Source organism: Elgaria multicarinata, chromosome 5 (genome assembly GCF_023053635.1).
Source record: "Elgaria multicarinata webbii isolate HBS135686 ecotype San Diego chromosome 5, rElgMul1.1.pri, whole genome shotgun sequence".
Lineage (NCBI taxonomy): Eukaryota > Metazoa > Chordata > Lepidosauria > Squamata > Anguidae > Elgaria > Elgaria multicarinata.
This window is the reverse complement of record NC_086175.1, coordinates 110,034,846-110,056,499: the sequence shown is the minus strand read 5'-3', so window position 1 is coordinate 110,056,499 and position 21,654 is coordinate 110,034,846. Positions and strand designations below refer to the sequence as shown.

Genomic DNA, 21,654 nt, shown 5'->3' with positions numbered 1-21,654 from the left:
GAAGTTGGAAGTGACAAGGAGAAAATGACATAGGCCTTAGCTAGATCTAAGGTTTATCCCGGGATTGTCCCGGGGTCATCCCTGTTCATGTAAATGATGCCTCTGACCAGCGTTGCCAAAACCGGTAATCTCTTGCCAACCAGAGCGAGAAGGGGAAATTGCTCCCCCTCTGGTCAGATCGTGCTGTTACACTTCCTGTTCCTTTTCCCTAGATGTGAAATTCATTTGTATGTGATGCTGTATCAGGTTTTTAATTTTTAAAAAAACATTTTTTTTTATTACATATTTACAGACCCCGGGACGATCCCAGGATAAACCTTAGGCCTAGCTAAGGCCATGCTCTCTTCATCATCACTCCTTAAAAACATCTGGAACTGGCCTTTAACAGACACAAAGGACTATTGACCAAGATCTATTATAATAATAACAACAGCAGCACTACTGAGCATTTATATAGTACTTTACAGAGTTTAAAACACCTCACATGCCATCCCTTCATTTTTCATGCATGGTGAAGCGTAAAGCAAGTGAGGGTGTCAAGTGCAAAGGCGTGAAAAGGACAGACATCAGGGAAGATATAAGAGCTCTCGTGGCTTTGACTGTGTTCCAGTTTCACTATGAGTCACCTGGTATAATTTCAACAATTCATCCATTGTGGCACTTAACACTGTCAATCATTTCAGTTCATTCTCCATGTAAAATAAATGGGCCATCCTGTTTGCTAATCAGAAGCATTATTAGCTTACAGGGATGGCTTGTATTTGGAAAGTATCCAAAACTTAAAGAGCAGTGCAATAAATGACAAACTTTCATAAGTCTCAGAGGATGCTTAAAACCAAAAAAAAACAAAAAAACCATGTCCCCAGTGAAAAATGAGTATTTCTCACTGAGTCCAGTTTTCCTCTACATGCAATCTGGAGGAGTCATGTAGACACACCACATGCTTATGAGTTCCCAGCGACCACAGTTAAAGCAACTGTGAATCCCAAATCCCAGTCTCATCACTGAGTGATTTGCTGTTGACACGCACATGTGCACACCTTTGTGCGAATGCCACGTAGGCCCTCTTTGGGATCCAGTTAACGGCAAATGTTTAGGAAATGAGCTATCCGTTTTGGAAACCAGAAGTCATTAGCTCTAACTTTAAAATTTCCACAGAAATCACAAGGAAGGGGAAGGAGAAGTCAGAGCTGTAAATCTGACATGACAACACTCAAAGGCACTCGGTGTGTTGTAGTTCGGTTCAGAAGTTTGCGCCTTCCCAAAAAAGGATCCAACACATGGGTGGGCAAGTTTACAATATTATGGCCTTACAAATTGGCATGTATGTTCTAGAGATCACTTAAAAGTGGGTTGTGCCTGGGACATCAACCAGCTCTTGAGAAGGAATCTGGGACAGAGGGGTAGATGGGAAAAGAAAAGACAGCATGGCTCTTAAGGATACATCAAGCTCTTAAGGAAGTCGATTGTGCCATGTTTGAAGATGCAAAGATAATCAGTGTGCTGGGAACCGTCTTATATAGAGGAGGAAGCCAAACAACAAGAGGAAAGCAGCGTATGCTCCTAATTTCGCACAGGAAGCTCCCAGCACCTCCTGCCTAAGTGAGATAAGAAAACTCCCATGGCCTATTCTGGACAAGGCCACCGTTATCACCCTTAGCTTCACACTGTCCTCTCCCTAATCCACAGTTTGCTCCCTTAATGAGATCTTACCTCCATGTGCTTGCAGCTTGCCAAGTACAATAGCATGATATATTTATAACTATGGGTAGGGAAGTTTTCCAGGCTAAGAGTTTACTACATGTCACCTTGGTATTTGTCCGTGGATTTAAAGTACAAACTATCTTCTTGATTTAAATGTGAACCTTTATGAAAACTAACACAGAGATTCATAGTATTGAATGGGGTTTGGTCAGAAGTAAAGTTGCACGTGCTGCTTCCAATATTGGGACAGAGAATCTGTAAATTTTGATTTATCTCAGTTTCTCATTTTTTCCAATCTTAAATTCATCTCAATCGTTGAGAATTAAAAAAAAATGTTTCCATTATTTATTTTTATGCACATTTCTAACAATGCATTTTGTATGCAATTTTGCTTAAAATACATATCCTTGCAAGCAGTTTTCTTAAAATAATGCATTTTAAAGTTTTTTGCCTTTTTTTTTTTACTAATGTATGCATTTCTGTGCACATTTCCCCCTAATATATGCACTTTCGTATGCTTTTTTTAATTGGAGAACTCCACTGCAAAGTTTAGAGGTGTGAATTTTTACAGATAATTTGAGTTTCGGTTTGTGTATTGCTTCAAAAGTGCAAAAATAGTTCACATTTTAAAAATTTGTATATCACCCTGAGGGCATCTGCAACTGGCTGGTATTTAAATTTAATAGATATAGTGCATAAAAATTAAGAACATCTCTTCATTGTTACAAGGGCAGCATCTGTTATTAACTGGAGTTTTATTGTTAACTATGCCTAAAGGATTAAAAAATTGCACCAAGCCAGAAAAAAAGCCCTCCTACATTTAAGGATGGATAACAAATTGAAATACTCTTGGGAAACCCAGTGGTCAAGGAGAACATGGGCCCTATGCTGCTCTGCTAAGGTCTTGAGAATCAATATCTGTTAGCCCCGGTTTAACAATACATTTATCTTTCTCCCACTTAATAGAAAACAAATAAGAAAAAGACATTCAGATCTTCCCTGTCAACACAGGAAGGTAAGAAATGGAAGGGATGGGCCCAATGTAGGTGTCCCTGTGTCCACTCCGTCACTGCAATTTACAAACACCTGAAGGAGAGGGTCTGTAGATCAGTAGTAGAACACACAAATAAATCAAATAAAAATGCATCTCAATAAAACATGTGAAATGAAACACATATATTGATAAAAAAAGGTCATTAAGAAGGATAAAAGCAGATTAAAGCCTACTTCAGTAGCACATCAGTTTAGCTGTCAAAAGGCATGTGTAACCATGGCCATACCTGATTAACAATATGGGACTGCTATTTGTATTATTTTTGTAAATATTGTATTATTCCTTTTAGGAATCACGACATACTTTCAAAGGGGAGTGACATCTTATTTCTTATTTCACAGACGTGTGAGAATTGTAAAGTTAGCCCCAGTAAACCTGCAGGGAGTAAACAGCAGCCTGGTATGCTAAACAGCTCTGTTCTATATATACACCTTTGTGTCTATATTCTAAATTACAATCAGTTAGCTGTGTTTGGTCCATTTACTCATGTATGTATACTCATGTAACATGGGTTTTTTTGTATATTGCTTTCTAGTATTGGCCACTGACGAAGACTTTTTCCGTCGAAATGCGTTTGGCCTCTTTCTTTGAAGTTTTAGACACATATTGGTCTGTGCAATATGCTATTGTACTTTTAATGTGATATTATTGTTAATCTTTATTTTACTTTTTTGTACATTAAATATTATGGTTTCATTGTATATATACCCTTAACTTTTGGTTGAGTATACCATGGCCAGATTTGACATTTCCAGTAATGGGTGCAGTTGGTTCATTAGCTCTGCAAGCACTGCTGGCTACTGCTAAAACCTGGGATGAATCCAGGAGTACACCCATAATGTGAACCAGAATCTTCAAGGGGACTGTAAGCCCATCCAGCACATCTTGACTCCCACAAGCATCTCTGTCTTGGCTGGAATAAGCTTTAGTTTGCTTGCCTTCATGCAGTCCATTATTGTCATCAGACACTGATTTAGAACAAGAACAGTTTCCTTGGATTTCAATGGAAATGGGAGGTAGAGATGGGTGACATCAGCATATTATTGATATCAAAACCCCAGACTCTGGATAACCTCTCTTAGCAGTTTCATGTATACATTCAATATCAGGGGGCAAGACGGAACCCCAAGGGACACCATAAGCCAATGGCCATGGTGTCAAACAGGAGATGCCTAGCACCACCTTCTGAAACTGTTTCTCCAAGGATGACTGGAACCACCATAAAACAGTGCTTCCTAATCCCATCCAAGCCACACCATCCAGAAGGGGCTTTTCTACATGAGCAATTAATTGCATGCTCATGATTGATCATTCAAAGAAGTTAGCAGATCCTTTACATGATGTCGTCAACCTCCAAGACATCTCCTGTGCTCCCCATCCCCTTTATTCTGCTTTCAAAAAGATCTGACATAACATGAAAAGGGATGTTATTCCAATCTATTGGATGTGTGAAATGCCAATATAGGACTATAATATCACCATATAATGGCTGTAACTTGAAACACACAGAAACATATGGAACTTGCCAGGGAAGGACTTTCCTTGATTCAAACGATGTGTCCACCGTGTAAAGAAGCCCATCGTTATACCGCAAAGAAACCAAAAGCAGAAAGCTCCGGTAAGGATGCGGGTTTTTTGCTTAATGTACAGAAGTTCAAGGATACCATGATTGATGATATCAAAAACTACTAAGTGGTCCAGCAGAAGCAATAGGGCAGACTCCCTGCTATCAAGTTCTCAGCATAGATTGTCCAATAGATTATTCAGAGACCAAAGCAGATTCTGGCCCATAACCAGCCTAAAGCCAGATTGAAATGGATCCAGATAATCTGCCTCATCCAGAAATACCTCTAGTAAAGACACTAAGGACGGCCTCACTGCATGAGACCCCAAATTCTCTGTGCTATAAAACGATTCTGCCTCTCGTGTTGCTTGTCTCTACAGTCTTATACAAAGAGTATACTGCTACTGAATATGCAAGTTCTATTTAGCTATAATAGTTGTTATGAACCATGAAGCTACATCAGCATAGCCAATGGTGAGAGATGATGGGAGTTGTAGGCCAAAACATCTGGAGGACCACAAGTTGTCCACCCCTGCTCCATAGGTTCTGGAGAGGTTCAACATGTCTAATTTAACATTAAAATCTTATGCATGTCTTCTCAGAAAAAAAGTACCACAGACTTCAATGATGGCTTATTGGCAGGTACGTATGTATAGGACTGCAGTCTCAGGGATGCTGTTAAGCCAAGTAAATTTGCAAATTGGCTGAATTTGGGAAGCGCAGCTAAGCATTATTCAATGTGGCCGGAGATAGATAATATTATGCCAATGGTATGACAAAAATACTATTACCTGTGGTGTCCACACTTATCCCATTAATGTTCTTTGCAGATTTTTATACTGATTCAAAACCTGCAATACTGTATGAACGGAGATGACAGCAGGATAATACAAATGAGGGTGTACACTATAGGAAACAATGGCCTGCTTCCCACATAATACTAACTCATGGCATGGGTTGCTGAATTCTAGGTTGTTGTGAAGTGTGAACATGGTTGTGCTAACAAACCATGATTTGTTAACTGCAAACAACATAGGAAGGGAAACCCATTGTTCATTGAGGGGTTGTAAACTCAAGTTGTTTAAACCATGGCTTGTCATTATGTGGCAAACCCAGGACCATGAGTTGTTCATGGGTTTTTTCACCTGGCTACAGAGGCATTGGGTGAGAGCGGTAACCCCCCCCCCCAAACACACACAAACCCCCAGAAACTTTTCATGTCAATACTACAGTGTCATAAAGCATTTAGGATATAGGGAGGGAATGGGCAAAGGAGAAGAGAAACAACAACACAGAAAACAAACCACGGTTTGTTCAATTGTCTGCCAGATAAACCCTGAGTAGGGCAAAAACCATGGGTTTACCATGGGCTAAATAAACCCGGCCATTGTCTATCATAAATATTGTCCGTCTCCAGCTTGTCTTATATGCATATTATTTAAGCAGGCCATGAAAATATTCATCCACAACTGTCTTTCCTAATTGTTTTCTCCAAATTGGATCAACCCATCACTGAGTCTAGGTGGGGGGGGGGGGCGGAATCACTACCAGAATTTGTCATTCTATACATTTGTGCTTCATGCTTCACCATCACTCATTAGACTTGGGAAAAGATGATAATGATTTAAAGTAACATTAACCCACATAGTGATAGAAGTTGAGTAATAAAGATCTTGGTTCATCGCAGACACATAAAGAAGTCTTTGACAAAATTCCAACATCAACAGCAGATTAGTCAGAAATAACTGGCTGTTATTATGATAAGAGCAGGCAAATGCAAATTAACATCACTATGTACAAACAGGTCTATATTAGTTCCAATTCTCTGGTTGAGTATTGTTAACAAGAGGCAATTTGTAGTCTGTTCATGGAGAGCCAGGGGCTTCTTGCTAGCAATTTCATAGAACGGCAAACTGCTTTTCATTAGAAGCCAGTAAAGTCAGGTACAAAATAAAAGCCTACAGCATACAATTGTTTGCATTATTCTACCATGTGCTTGCTTAGTCTTAAGAAACACTAAAACTATTTCTGCTGAATTGTTTTAGCTCTTCATCTTGCGGGGAGGGGGGATCTCTACAATTGTTTTCCTTGCACATATATTCTAGACTTTGTCCACCTTTACAAACATATATGTGTGTTTTTCTCTCAGATACATCCAAAATGTAGGGCTTGGTTCTCTTTACATTGGGGTGGTGAACCTCAGGCCCATGGGACAAATCTGGCCTGGTAGGGGTTCCCAATTGGGCCTGCTGGAGTTCCCCGGGGGGTGGGCACATCTCTTTCCCTGGTTCCCACCCCCTTTCTCCTGGACTGCTTATCATACTGCAGCCGAAACTCTCCCCACGGCCTGAGTTCAATCCCAGCGGAAGCTGGTTCTCAGGCAGCCGGCTCAGGTCAACTCAGCCTTCCATCCTTCCGAGGTCGGTAAAATGAGTACCCAGCTAGCTGGAGGAAAGGTAACTGCGACTGGGGAAGGCAAGGGCAAACCACCCCGCTACAAAGTCTGCCAAGAAAAATGTCAGTGAAAGCAGGCGTCCCTCTAGGAGTCAGCAATCACTCAAGTGCTTGCACGAGAGGTTCCTTTCCTTTTCCTTTTCCACATTGGAGAAATGCCTCTCCTAACACCTAATTACTGGCAGTAAGAACTTGAAGCTACAATATGGTGGCATTTGGGGGTATTTAGCACCACCCCATTAGACTTTGGTCCTGTCGCTTTAGCCTTTGGCCACACCCACCACTGGGATGTGGCCCCCAAGAGCTTCTCCAAAACTGAACTGGACCCTCAGGCTGAAAGAGGTTCAACACACGTGCTTTACATGATAGCTCCTTTACTGCACTATAAAAGAGCTTCCATTTGTATTGCACTTATACCCAATTAAATGACCCCCCCTTTCCACTACAGAAGTGATATAAAGGTGGTATCGCCTTGATCCCAAACTCACACACCTGGAAACAACATTTATTTCAACGAAACCTATTTCCAAGTAGCCTCATAGTCAGATTGTGCGGTCCTTCGCGTGAAACAAAAAAGCCATGGCAAGTTTTGCTGTTGAACCATGCAGCAAAGTTCTCGTGATGTTACAACCAATATAAGTACTGCACCATACAATTCATGCACAGGTCAGATATGGGCCCCGAGGGTATGAGTATAGTAAAGATGTGGGATGGAATATACAACGTACAATTTTATTGGTGTTGACACATCATGCATATAGCAGGGGTGCAGAAACTCAAATCCTGTCTGCCTGGGTCCCTATCCAACCATCTGGGATTCCGTTAGCCCTACCCCTTTTCCCCAGCCGCCAATCGTTTTGGTGGTTGATTGGCTTTTATGCTGTTTTCCCCATTCTAATAGATTGAAATACTTCTGCTAAGGCTCAGGCCAGATCTACACCTCAGTCAAACCATTACGATCTCAACATGGTAACGCTATAGCCCTCTTCTGCATTTACATCTCGTAGGAGACACAGTGACATTGCTGCAGTATTTTGGATAATGTGGAATAAAAAGCAGAAGAGATAACTTTATGACAGTAGTATATGGAACGTGTCATGGGCCCCAACAGTTATCAGTGCACTTCAATACCGCTATGAAGCAGTAGTGCAGACCCAGCCTTAGTTACTTGCAAAATATTGAACCGCCCAGAAAGCTCTGGCTATTGGGCGGTATAGAAATGTAATAAATAAATAAATAAATGCTGATATTGTATTGTATTGTATTGTATTTGGGGCCCCACTCCTTTTGCCTTGAGGCCCACCCTCTTTGCCCTCAGTCCTACCCACCAATGAAATGCTGCCCCTGGCACATAGAGTTGTGTGCTTGCCAAGTTCTAAACCCCACAACCGAAGAACTCCAGAGAATATGGATGGATGCACAAATGATAATGCAACATCACAGCAATAATGCAATTCATGGAGCCTGTGTGGAATAACGAATAGACTAACTGGCCTGGATTGGGGAGACTGAAGCTCAAGTTCTACCACATCCATTAAACTTACTAAGTGGAAGCTTTGGGCCAGCAGCTCTCTGTTGGCCTAGCCCAGCCTTCCCCAATGAGGTCCCCATTTCCGCAGCCTGCTTGGCCTAGCCCATCTCATAGGGTTGAAGAGAGTATATATTTCAGTCTTGTTTGATGCCCAAGCCCTTTGTAGGGAAGGGTTGATGACAAATCAAAGAAACAAACGAACATGGACAAGCATTGGCACTGATCCCACCACACATTATTCCTAAATGTCAGAGAAAAGGACAATTAACAGGAAGCACACTGAAGAAATGGCTGATACAGCTAATGGTAGGGTGCCCAGCTAACAGTAGGGTACCCCATCCTGTATTTTGGAGAGCTGGCAGAGGGCAATACTCTATTTAAAGGTGTCCTCTATTTGAAAGGCTGTTCAGTCCAACTGTAGGGTGACCATATGAAAAGGAGGACGGGGCTCCTGTATCTTTAACAGTTGCATAGAAAAGGGAATTTCAGCAGGTATCATTTGTATATATGGAGAACCTGGTGAAATTTCCTCTTCATCACAACACTTAAAGCTGCAGGAGCTATACTAGAGTGACCAGATTTAAAAGAGGGCAGGGTACCTGCAGCTTTAACTGTTGTGATGAAGAGGGAATTTCACCAGGTGCTGCATGCATAGAAATGACACCTGCTGAAATTCCCATTTCAATACAACTGTTAAAGATACAGGAGCCCTGTCCTCCTTTTCATATGGTCACCCTATCCAACTGTGGTTTAAAGACCTATAAGGAAGGAGACATCATGGGTGTTGAAGTTGCCCATCAACACTTACCACTTGGACATCAGACTGAACAGGCACTCAGGTCGCCTGGTCAGGCTTTTCCACTGTTGTGTGATACATTGTATTTCTATTTAAACTATAGTTATTATTTCTCAGTTTGCAGTGCACCTATACATATACATCTGTCACTGCAAATTGATGCCCACTTTTGTCTAGTGATGTTGAAGGGTTACTTCTGGAACCCTTGAAGTCCACAGAGCATTCCACAGCACAGCTCCCCCAGCCCCCGGACTATGACAGCTTGCGGATTTCCGCTTTATTGTTTTCTCTAAAAATAGCAAATTACGCAAACTGCAGCTGCAATTTGCATAGCTTGGGCAAATTACAGCCGTAACTAGTGTCATTTGCACAAATTGCAGCCATAAAGTAAGGTGCAAATTGCTGCTGAAATTTCCACAAACTACAGTTTCAGGGGAAAAGCTTGCAGCTCAATGACATCTGTACTTGGTTCATTCCACAACAACCCAACTCCTCTCCTCTGCAGAAAGACAGGGCTGGCATGGTGAAAGAGAAAACAGCAAATGCACACGCACACACTAATGACCCTTCATGTTTGCAAACACCCACAATTAAAATCTGGGCAAGTCAGTACATTTTTAAACACACACACACACACACACACACACTTAACACTTGTTCTTTACTTGTTAATTTTGCATGCCTCGTTAGTATTCCAAGCTACTCAAGCACATGATTCTGCCATTCAGTCTTTTATTTGATATTACACCAACAATAACAATGAGGACAATTAGACCAGGTGATTCTGTTCAGAGCATCAAACTCAGTTCATATTGAAGTTGGTGGGAATTTGGCCATTCAGTGCAAACAGTGCTAAAACTCTTGATGCTTTGCTTTTTGATGAAGGTTTAAAGCAGGAATTTATCCTGGGGAAGCCCCACTGAAATTAATGGGACCTGTTCAAATGCACTGCTGGATACAACTGCTGTTCATTTCAAGTGGAGAGGGGAACTTGCCAGTTGATTTTGCTCAAAAGGTCACATGAGTAAGATATTCTGGCCACGACTTTAGCAAAACCAAGAAATAAACTGGATGTTTTATATTGTTTCAAAAATCATATTGCTGGGAAATAGATCCTCCCATTGGGTGAAATGTTAAGTGGAGGGGGAGAATGATCTGGGTTAATGAGCTACAGAAAATAAGTCCTTATTCCTTATCAGGACCAGCCCTACCATTGCCTCAGGCACCTGATTTTAGATGTCATGAAAGTGCAGCAGATTTAGTTATTTTATTTACTTTTAGTGAAGCTTTATTTCTAGAGAGTGATGTCTGTGGAATTGTCTTCCCCAGAGACCAAAATAACTTGTATGGATTTGGATACTCTAAAATTTGACTGGGGGGCAGGGAGCAGGGAGGGGGGGTCATTTGCTGTTCTACATCAGGCAGCAAAATGTTTTGGGCCAGCCCTGCTTGGTTATTACACCCTTTTAAGAAGACAGTCTTCATGGGTAGCTGGAGAGACCTTTCCTATTGAAAATGGATGTTGTGGACGAAAGAACAGCTTCACTTAAACCATTTTCATAAGTAACATTTTAACAGGCTCCCCTCCCCACAAATTTCCTGCATCTGTAAATCAAATGAAAAAAGCTACATTGTCAGAGTGTATATTCCAGTTTTAAAATGGCTCTCTAGTTCCTCCTGTATCTCAGAAACAAGATTCACAAATGACGTGTTCTAGATTCAAAAATGTGCTGAGCATCACTTGTGAAAATTCTCTTAACTTTTCTGACCAACGTTTGTTTGGGGTCATGAAAAGCTGCAAGCAAAAAGCTCTGCTTTATACGCATTTACACACACTTTTCATTGGGGTGATTTTTGCCAGGGGTGGGGGGAGGACCCCACCCTTGGTGTTTTTCTTTCTGATGTTTTATTCTGGAATGCTACAAATGTTGGGATTTTCCAAACCCTGCTGATAGAACCCTCTGGTGTGTGGATGCTGCTGTTTTGGCTATGTAAGCAATAGGGGTCACGGTGTGTGGACATTTTCACACAGTAAAAAATCGGTTCAGGCTTAGCATGTACAAATAAACCAATATTCCTTTTATTCTGGACTGCAGTGTGGGCCAAACAAACACTTTTCTCTCATGTGGAGCTCCATATGGCTGCCAGTGGAGCTCCATATGGCTGCCAGTGCCATAACTTGTGTAAATGGTTCAGTACATAGACTGATCCTTACTCAGGGAAAAATCTCCATACCAGCACTATCAGCCAGGATGCTGGCATGAAGGCCTTCCTCATGCTACTGCAAATCAATCCGAGCGAATCTTTTACATGCCTAGCTGGCTACTCATCTGAAAACAATCGCTGTGCTAGATAAGGGAGAAAAAAGTTCTCCTCGTTAAAACTTTAAAGGACTGACAAGTTTCCTAAGAAGAGAACAAGGAAGAATTTGTGCAAAATATTTGCTCTTCAGACCTCATATTAGATAAATGAATCAGCACTCAGAAAAGTCATTGGATGTTCACATCAGACACAGAGAAGCCTCACACTGTCAGTTTTCTGGAGAACTCATGTCCAGCAAGGTGTGTAACATCAAGAATGAGTTAGGAAACATTTCTGCAGAAGGCCACACCTTTGTTATTTCAGAATAAGCAAACAGATGTTGTGACAATATGAAACTACAATTAGTGCCTTGGAGAACATAGCCTTAAGTGTAACCTTGAATTGCTCTCTCAATAGACAAGTGGTTTCTTGCAACAAGAAAGGGAGCAGAAAGGAAGGAATCTTCTGCCCATCGCCCACTTGGCCCTTCCTCCCCCACCCACATGCTCTCTGTTTCAAAAAAGCCAGCTCTTAGGTCAGCCGGCCCATCTGCCCTCTGTTTGAGATGGGCAGAGTCAATTCGAGCAAAGAGGCTAGAACTGCAGTCTCCAATGTGGAGCTCATGAGCAGGAATGTGCCCATAGACATTTCCCTTGATGTTTGCCAAGGTCCCCTGACCGCCCCCCCCCTTTTTAAATAAAGTTGGGGTTTGGGGCAGTTGCAAAGTGAAGTGCTTGGCTTGCAGCCAGTTTTCCCAGAATGCCTTTGGGGCCCTCAGAGACTGAAATGAGTGTTTTGTGACTGGCTGAGCCTACCATAGCAGCCATTTTGTGAATGGACACCCTCTCCCACATGACACAGTTATTTTGCGATAGCACCCATGTCATTCTCAAAATACTGAATGAGCCCATCAGCCCCCAAAAGCTTGAAGACCCCTGGCCAAGATGGACAGCTGCCCAATCTCCATGACAGTTTTTTTGGGGGGGGGGCAAAAAGGGGCATGACAGTGTTCCTGGCCTTTGGTCCTGAAGCCATCACAGGCTTACATCTTTGGATGAGAGGATGAACGTGGCAGGTTGTGTTTCCCTCTGGGTTCAAGGTGTTCAAACTCCATGAAGGGATCAGAGTTGAAAGGAAGGCGAGGGGCTGTCTTGACGTCATCTTTGCCCCAGGGTGGCTCCGAATCTGCACTGTGTCATTTAGATGATACAGCCACAGATTTGAAGCCAACCCGGGGCAAAGAGACGAAGACGCGCAGCTGAAAAGTCAGGGATTTCCATCGGTCTGTCCTTGCTTGGAGCCACTCTGGGGGCGTTGCCGGGCAAAGGGCAACCTCTAATTGGTCGCCGGAAGCTGTGGGAGGGGGCAGGCCCAGTGAGCCTAATGGCTGTCAGAAAGCCCACACTGCCACCCCTCGTTAGGACAATTTGCTGACACTGCGCACCAGCGAGAGTGCAGGAATTGGCGGCAGAGTGGCGTCAACCCAGCACCCTGAAGACAGCCCCAGAGAGAGCAAGTTTGCTTGTTACGTTAGGCTATTTATATGCCGTCTTATAACAAAAAGTTCTTAGGGAGGCTCACAATAAAACAAGTGAAAATGTTTCCTCTCCCTGTTAACCTCTGAAGATAACTCAGGATGGGGGTTGGGCCAAGTCTGGAGATTTGGCTTGGAGAAAGTGTGGTGTAGTGGTCAGAGTGTTGGACTGGGAACCGGGAGACCCAGGTTCTAGTCCCCACTCAGCCATGAAGCTCACTGGGTGACTGGGTGACTGAGAGTCACAGGCTCTCAGCCCAACCCACCTCACAGGGTTGTTGTTGTGAGGATAAAATGGAGAGAAGAAGGATTATGTATGTTGCCTTGGGTTCCTTGGAGGAAGAAGGTGGGATATAAATGCAATAAATAAAATAAAATAAATAAAACCACAATTGCCTGTGGCCATTATCACCCCATGCACCCCCCTCCCAGTTCAAAGAATCATTTGAGCTGGGCCCCTCAATCCTCTTTCTTTCTTCCCTCAGCCCCAATTCATCTTCTTTCCACCTTTATTCTTTCCCATCAACTGGGATGTATATGGGAATGAAAACCTGCTTTGCATGCAGAAGGTCTCAGTTTCAATCCCCAACAAACACAGTACAAATGCCATTGATGTAGTTAATCCGAAGCATGACTGATATATTTTCAGCAGTCATGGATTCTATAACTTGAGTTACAAATCTTAAGAAGGAGACTTTTTTTAAAAAAAAAAATGGCAACATTGGATAGCCAACTTGGTGCCCTCCAGACGTGTTGCACTGCGGCCATGCTGGCTGAGAATGATGGGAGTTGTAGTACAACACATTTGGAGGGTGCCTTGTTGGGAGAGGCTAGCATTGGATGTTAGTGGGAAGGGACTGGAAACAACTAACTAAAATGATCTACCTTGTGGTGGAATGATTCTGTTGACAGGGGTGCCAGGTCCACTTAATCGTAGGTTGAGGAATACCATAAACAATGCAAGTTAGAACTTGTTTACTACCCAGCTGATGGAGATTAGGGCCAGGAATAGATGAGACTTTTTCATAAATCTGAGGTTTCACTGTAAAAACAAGAACACAATAGAAATTCAAGTTTTGAAACAATTTGCACCTTCTCAGCTTGGATCCAGACTTAATCATATTAAGTCTGGATCCACATTGTGGGGGCCAACTGCACACAGTGGGGCAATTTAGTTATGACTAACCAGAGTCCCATTGATTTCAGTGGATCTACCTTAAGCATGACTAACTCTGGATCCAAGCAATGGTCTCCAAAGGTAAATAACAAAGAGCCTGTTAGGTGTTGACAAACAGAAGTGATTCCTCCAGCTAAGAATACAATCCCTGGCAGTGCAACTCTATGCAGGCCTGTTGGGAAGTAAATCCCACTAAGTCCATTGGGACTTGTTTCCAGTTAATGTCTGTTGAATTGCAGCCTAAGGCCATTGCTAGACAAGGACTCAGCCCGGTGCGAGGCCCGAGCTCCCTGCTGTGCGTGCAGATGACGCACAGGGGATCCCGGGGTCAGGCCGGGCTAAATCCTCCCTTGACCCGGGATAACTGGATCCGCTTGTGGCCCGTTTTTTTCACAGCCCCAGGCTGAGCCCGGGGCTGCGGAAGGTCTAGCTACTTCCATGGCTGGCGGACAGGGGGGAAGAAGAATGGGGCCAGGGCAAGGAGATCGGGATGGGCAAGTGAGCAGGGGGCGGACATGGTGAGTGGGGGGAGGACAGGTGAGCGAGCGGGCAGGGGGGCATCAGACATTGGGGGGAATTGGGGGCAGGGGGAGCAGGGAACCCTTTATTTTTTTAAAAAAAAGCCTTACCTTTCCATTGGTGCGCTCCTGTGCACATGGCCCTTTAATTAAAAAAAAATGGAGGACGCGACGGGGCTTTCCCTTACCCCGTCGCGTGTTACGCCTAGCTAGGGGCGACAGCCCAAGCTAGCTGCAGTGCGGCCTCGCCCCAACTCCCCACCGGATTATCAGGTAGGTCTAGCAAAGCCCTAAGTCATTAGTATCAATGGCTAACTCACCATTTATTCTGAGCATGACTGTTAAGTTTTTCTGGAGGTTCCATTTCTGAGTGCTCAACAATATAGTGTAATTTCCTGCGTCTTCTTCAGCAACGTGTTTTATGATGAGTGAAAAACCTTTAATTTTATACCGGGCACACATTTCAGCAGCAGGTAACCCATCCTTCAACCTGTTAAAAGATAAAACCAGAATTCATAATTGTTTACGGGGACACTATCTATCCTATCTATATGCCACAGAAAATACCAATCTGAAAATGGAGCAAATTGTTCTCCACGGATAGAAATATATAATTAACTAACTGCCATTTCACTGGCCTTTCATTGCGTTCAAAATCTGTCATGTGAGGGACCGGACTACATGCTATTGAAAACAAGTGGCTGCTAATGTTATTACATTCTCCATGCTGATTTCTCTAGTAACATTAGATAAAATAAATGTGTGGTGTCAAGTTGTTGCATTCAATAGGCAGTATCCAATACTGCTGCTGCGCTAGGGGAAGAATCACTAGTTTAAGGAGAAAATAGCACTGGAAACTACCCAAAACTACTGCTTCTGAATGGGACAAGTCGGTGGGGTTTGTTGAAGGAATAGCCCTGGAATAAAATTCCAGGCAGGCCAACAAGCTCAGGTTTTGTACTCCTCCGTTTCAGAGTACACAAGAAAGCACTAGGGATATACAAGAATTTCATTTCGGTTTGCAAATCGCTCAAAAATGCCCTATTTGCAATCCTGAATGCAAACATGAATAGGAGCGCATGTTCTCCAAAAGTATTCCCAAATTCTCAAATTTGCGTTTGCATTAAAAAAAATGATCATTTTAAAAACGCACATTTTTAGAAATGCATACTTTTTATTTTTTAAAGTGTACATTTTTTGAAGTCTGCATTATTATTAGTTGTTTTTACATGCTTTATTCGATGGAGGAAAAGTATGCAATTTTGAAAAATGCACTTTTCCCATTCAAAATGAGCACTTTCCTGTGTGAACTGAACACAAACAAGACCAGCTGGACATCAGGAAAAACTTCCTGACTGTTAGAGCAGTACAACAACGGAACCAGTTACCTAGGGAGGTTGTGGGCTCTCCCACACTAGAGACCTTCAAGAGGCAGCTGGACAAGCATCTGTCAGGGATGCTTTAGGGTGGATTCCTGCATTGAGCAGGGGGTTGGACACAATGGCCTTGTAGGCCCTTTCCAAGTCTGCTATTCTATGATTCTATGATTCTAAGAACAAGAGTGAGCCAAACCAAGCTTTGAAGTGAAGTTTGGAGAATTTCAGCAAGCTTGAGCATCCCTGGTGCTCCCATCCCTACCAAGCCCAACATGTAGCTGCCATAAAATTGCTAATCTGTAATGTGCCATGCTAAACAAAACAAAAAATAAAATAAAAATGAAAATGTTGAATGGCCAGATAAAATATCTTGAGAGTATGTTGGCTGGCAAGGGAACCAACCAGTTCACATGTAGTGATGAACAAAATGATAGCGAATGCCAGTTTAGTTATCTGCCCCCCTTCGCCCCCCCCCCCCATTTTCCATTTAGATCTGCAAATGTAAAAGGTTGAAAGCAAAGGTTTGGAGCACAAATCGAATCTGGCGACACGTATTGTGAACTAACACTGCACGTGCATGTAATGAATGGTTTTCTAATCAGTCTTGTAACACAGCCTTTGTTGAAAAGCTATGAATTGGGTCATAGCCACTGCCATTTACGATTATTTTAAACAAAAACAAAGGCAAAAATGAGATCAAACTTGATAACATTGTTTCATATGAAAGTGATGCAAAAAGCTCCTTGAAAGACCTCTTAATATAGCATATTTGAGCCAAGTAAATCCCTGCTACTTATAAGTATAGAAGTTGTATCAAACAAGTCTAGGAACAATGGATCTGCAAAAAACAAATATGCTATCTCTTAGAGCTAAACTAGACGTGACACTGAACATGTCATCACCAGCCTGGCCCTTCCCATTCCCCCATGGAAATAGCAGCCATGGGGGGCCTCTATCCTGATTAGGATTTGGCGGCCAGAGACTGGGCCTAACCCTTCCCCTCTGTGCCATTTTTTCTCCACCCCCAATGATGCCGTCACAGCCACTGGTACACTTGTAAGTAAACAGTAGCTCCAGGAAGTGGTTTTTGGCAGGAAACCAACATGGTGCTGGTGAAAGAATTAACTCACTGCCTCTCATGGCAAGGTCCCCATCTGGATCGAGGCTCCCTACTATTTTGAGGGGGGAAGAATAAGCAAAAGGAACGATGCATTTAATATGATGTCTAGTACCCAGCATTTTTTTCTTTAATTCTTACAATGTATTTTGTGATAAGTTCACCCCATCACTTGACAAATCTTGCTCCTCCCTCCCACCCCCACATACATACAGGCATTGGCAAATTCATTCCCCACATCCTGAGGATATGGAGGAAGAACTTGTAACATCTTGGACATGACGTTGAGTCTTTGCTCAGAATTTGAGCTCCTCCTCCTCCTTCTTGATTAAAGAGCACCTCAAAAATTAGGTGCCGGACAATGATTCCATTCTCAAGGATGCAGGATAACACACACACCCCTCTAAAGTTTTCACTTTTCTTTTTTAATGAAGAAAAATTACTTTGCAATGGCAATGGAAGAAGTTAGGATTTGAACCTCCAAGGATTCTTTCCATGTTACATTTATAAATTCCTGTGCAGTGTTCAAATTGCAAGGGGTGGTGGTGGTGAAATATTTAATCCTGAGCAAATATGTTATATTTCAAAATAAGTGGCTTCTTTATGCAGAAGTAAATGAAGTCCTACCATACAACCTCTGGTGCGGGAAATGCTTTCACTTTCACAGAAAGTCGATAGGACTTCTTGCCAGATAGAACGTCCAGCACATTTTTTCGTCGATGTTTCAAATTTATGAATGCTTTATCTTTAAAAAGAAGAAGATGTGATTAAGGTAGTGGTTCTGGTCAAAGAGAAATGCATGATATAGGCCAGACTTCCCCAACCTGGCCCTCATCTTGACGACAACGATAAGGCTACACGCACCGCCACTGCATTGATGCTCCTTCCAAGCATCTACATCGGAAGGAGCACAGTTGAGGGCTTTCCAGGCGGCGGTGCCACGGTCGCTGCTGCACCCGCCCACCTGAGCACTCACGCGGCCAGTCCAGGGGCACCTGGGAGCATCCGCACCCCCTCTTCTATGGTTAGTGGGGGTTTTAAGGAAAAAATGGGACTGACGTGTGGTTCGTTTGTTTTTGTTTTAGCTGTAAATGTGAAGGATCGCATTTACAGCTAACGGGGGGGGGCAAGCGGGGAAGGAAGGGGGTGCTCCCTCCCTGGCAGGATTCCCACCCCCCTCTAAATTTTATTTATTTTTTCTTAACAAGGCTCTGCAAAAGCTCAGAGCCGTGATCCAATCTAAAGAAGTTGGGGGCAAGTACCTGACCTTTTTAGTCCGGAGCTTCGGGGCTTTGCCCCTGGATTGCTTCAGAGTGGTGGCTGTGTCATGTAGATCACCTGCTGTCACTCTGAAGCAGTCCAGGGGCAAAGCGCCTGTGTAGACGAGCCCCTGGTGCCATCCAGCCAGTATGGCCAAATGTCAGAAATCCTGGGGTTGTAGCCCAAAACATCTGGAGGGCACCAGGTTGGGGGAGGTTGTTATCGGCAATATGACATACATACGAAAGCCATCTGGTCATACAGTCAAGCTATGACAGCACCCCTTGTCTCTTACACAAAAATCTTCTGAATGAGTATGCTATCCAACATTCATAAGTCCTGGCTGTGGTAGCTTTGTTGAGAAATAACCCCCCAGGGAGGTCGATGTGGCTGCATCTCAGTTCACTTTGCAGCACCTGGTAAAGGCATGGCTTTTTCAGAAAGCTTTTTACGACTGCAGTAATTGACTGCTGCTTATGAATCTTAGGGCCAAGCTACATACAACATTAAACTAAAACAGGCATGAATGGATTGGACAATTGCCATTCCATGTCATTTCTGTTTTATTTGTTTGTTTTCATCCTCGGCCTGTTCCATCTCCCACTCAATTTGCAATTCCAAAAGAAATGCCCTCAAATTGACAAAGGAAATATTTTCGTTACAAATCACAAGGAAGTCTGAGGGCTTTTTGAAAAAGATGACAAGATGTCCAGTACCAGACCTCCCATATCACATGTGGCTGGGCTCTGCTTGAGTCCTGTAATGTACTTATCAAGCACATTTCTGCTCTGTCTTTGCACTTGGAATACACGTACCACACGTACTGTACTCTCAAAACACTTCTTACCATAAATGTGAACATTTGCATTAACTGATTTCACAGATGGGCCGCTCTTTACGTGGCAGGTGTACTGCCCTTTGTCGATATCACGGACTTTATCAACAACCAGAATACTGTAAAATAGATTGTATCCACCATTCTTTTGAATAATGCTTCTAGATATGGTGCCTCTTTCACTTGTCTAGGCAGGAGGAAAAAAATGTTTACACAGAAGAAACCATATTAGCACTGGAAATTGCCATTTGGAGTTTATTCCATGATGACTACTTAACACCCAGATTAATATTAGAGAGCCCCATTACACTGAGTTATGTACAAAGGCAAGCAAGGACTGCTTCACTGCTGCTTAGTAGACCACAAATAACTGAGTTAGAAAGGCCATTCTTGAAAGAGGCCCATAAATCTACTGCAGACAAAAATGCCATATATTGTCTGTTGCCATATATTGGCATATATTGTCTAATGCCAAGCCATTAACGACTCTAATATTAATTTCATCTGATAGACCATTAACCAACCACTTTCAATATTTGTGAAATAAAATAAAATAGTTGCTCCCCTCTTGGAAAATGAGAGCTGGGAAATAGCCACGATCACAATTAGCACAGAGAAGATAATGGACAGATAATTTGCGTTTGATGGAGAGGTCGATACAGTTAGGCAGCAGCCATTAGAAGAGTTGTGTGAGAAACTGATGAGAGTGTTGAGTTTGGCTGTGGCTCTTCAGCAAAGTTCAAGCAAAGACTTGGCTATTCTCTCTCAATCTAACATTATCTATTTATTTATCTATCCATCCAAGTATAAGTTGAGAGAAGAACATAGGAACGTAAGAAGAGCCATGCTGGATCATATCAAGGGCATTCTGTTCACACAGTGTGGCCAACCAGCTGCCCATGGGGAACCCACAAGCGGGACATGAGTGCAACTGCGCCCTCCTGCCCATGTTTCCCTGCAACTGGTGTACATAGGCATAACTGCCTCTGATAGTGGAGGCAGCACGTAGCCATCAGGACTACTAGCCATTGATAGCATTCTCCAGGAATTTGTCTAACCCCCTTTTAAAGCCATCCAAATTGGTGGCCATCGATTCGTCTTATGCTAGCTAATTCCATAGTTTAACTATGCACTGTGTGAAGTACTTCCTTTGATCTGTCCTGAAACTCCCACCAATCAGCTTCATGGGATGAACCCAGGTTCTAGTACTATGAGAGAGGGGGAAATGCCTCCCTATCCAGTTTCTCCACAGCATGCATAGTTTTGTACACCTCTATCATGTTTTTCCCTTCTCACCTTTCCCCCTGCCCCATGATACGGGAAGCCAGATTCTGGCTGGGCATCAGGAAAAGCTTCCTGACTATTAGAGCAGTATGACAATGGAACCATTTACCTAGGGAGGTTGTGGGCTCTCCCACACGAGAGGCTTTCAAGATGCAGCCAGACAGCCATCTGTCAGGGATGCTTTAGGGTGGATTCCTGCACTGAGCAGGGGGTTGGACTCAATGGCCTTCTAGACTCCTTCCAACTCTACTATTCTATGATTCTATGATTACAGAGTCTTGTGGGACCAGAGTACTGGAAGTTATTTCTTGCAAATTTAATATTATTTATGCCTAAAACTCAACATTTTAATGGAGCAATCCGAACCCACACATACTGTATATTGTTGTGGGCAGGGTGAGAGTTGGGCTGCATTTTCTACTTCTCCTCTGTATTGACTGCAATAGTAGGGAATTAAGTGCAACAGTCACAGCGCTGGCATAAAGTTGTGCTGTTCCTGTTGGCATGCTGGGAAAATGAGAAGGCTTTGGATGTGCCTCCAATGTGTCCTGTCCCCCAACCCACCCCTGCTTGTCCTGATGGGACACTGCCAGCAGAACACAAGAAGAGCTATGCTGGATCAGACCAAGGATTCATCTTATCCAGCATTCTGTCCACAGCTGCCTTCTGGAAACCCACAAGCAGGAAAAGAGTGCAACAGTACATGCCTGCCCACGTTCCCGAGCAACTGCTGCACACAGGCTTACTGCCTCTGATACTGGAGGTAGCACATAGCTATCAGGGCTAGTAGCCATTGATAGCCTTCTCCTCCAGGAATTCTCCGCTGTGGCACCCCGGTTGTGGAATGAGCTCCCCAGAGAGGTCCGCCTGGCGCCTACACTGTACTCCTTTCGTCGCCAGCTGAAGACCTTTTTATTCACTCAGTATTTTAACACTTAATTTTAACTTAAATTTAAATTATACTGTTTTAACTCTGTATTTTAATCTTATATCAATTTTGCTGCATGGTTTTATCCTGGTTGTGCTTTTTATACTGTATTTTGTATTTGTGTTTTAACCTGTTGGTTGTTTTATGATGGCTTTAATTTTTGTGAACCGCCCAGAGAGCTTCGGCTATTGGGCAGTATAAAAATGTAATAAATAAAATAA

General features: G+C 43.0%; 1 protein-coding gene across 1 annotated transcript in view; it reads right to left on the bottom strand.

Annotated features, from left to right (window-relative positions):
* Positions 1–21,654, bottom strand: part of FLT1 (fms related receptor tyrosine kinase 1) — a 161,773-nt gene that overhangs the window by 96,508 nt on the left and 43,611 nt on the right. Inside the window, exons 7-10 of the mRNA XM_063127004.1 lie at positions 19,234–19,408; positions 17,754–17,871; positions 14,954–15,123; positions 13,824–13,980 (exon numbers count right to left, since the gene is read on the bottom strand). Coding sequence (XP_062983074.1) covers positions 13,824–13,980; positions 14,954–15,123; positions 17,754–17,871; positions 19,234–19,408 — 620 coding nt within the window. The remainder of the gene's footprint in view (positions 1–13,823; positions 13,981–14,953; positions 15,124–17,753; positions 17,872–19,233; positions 19,409–21,654) is intronic.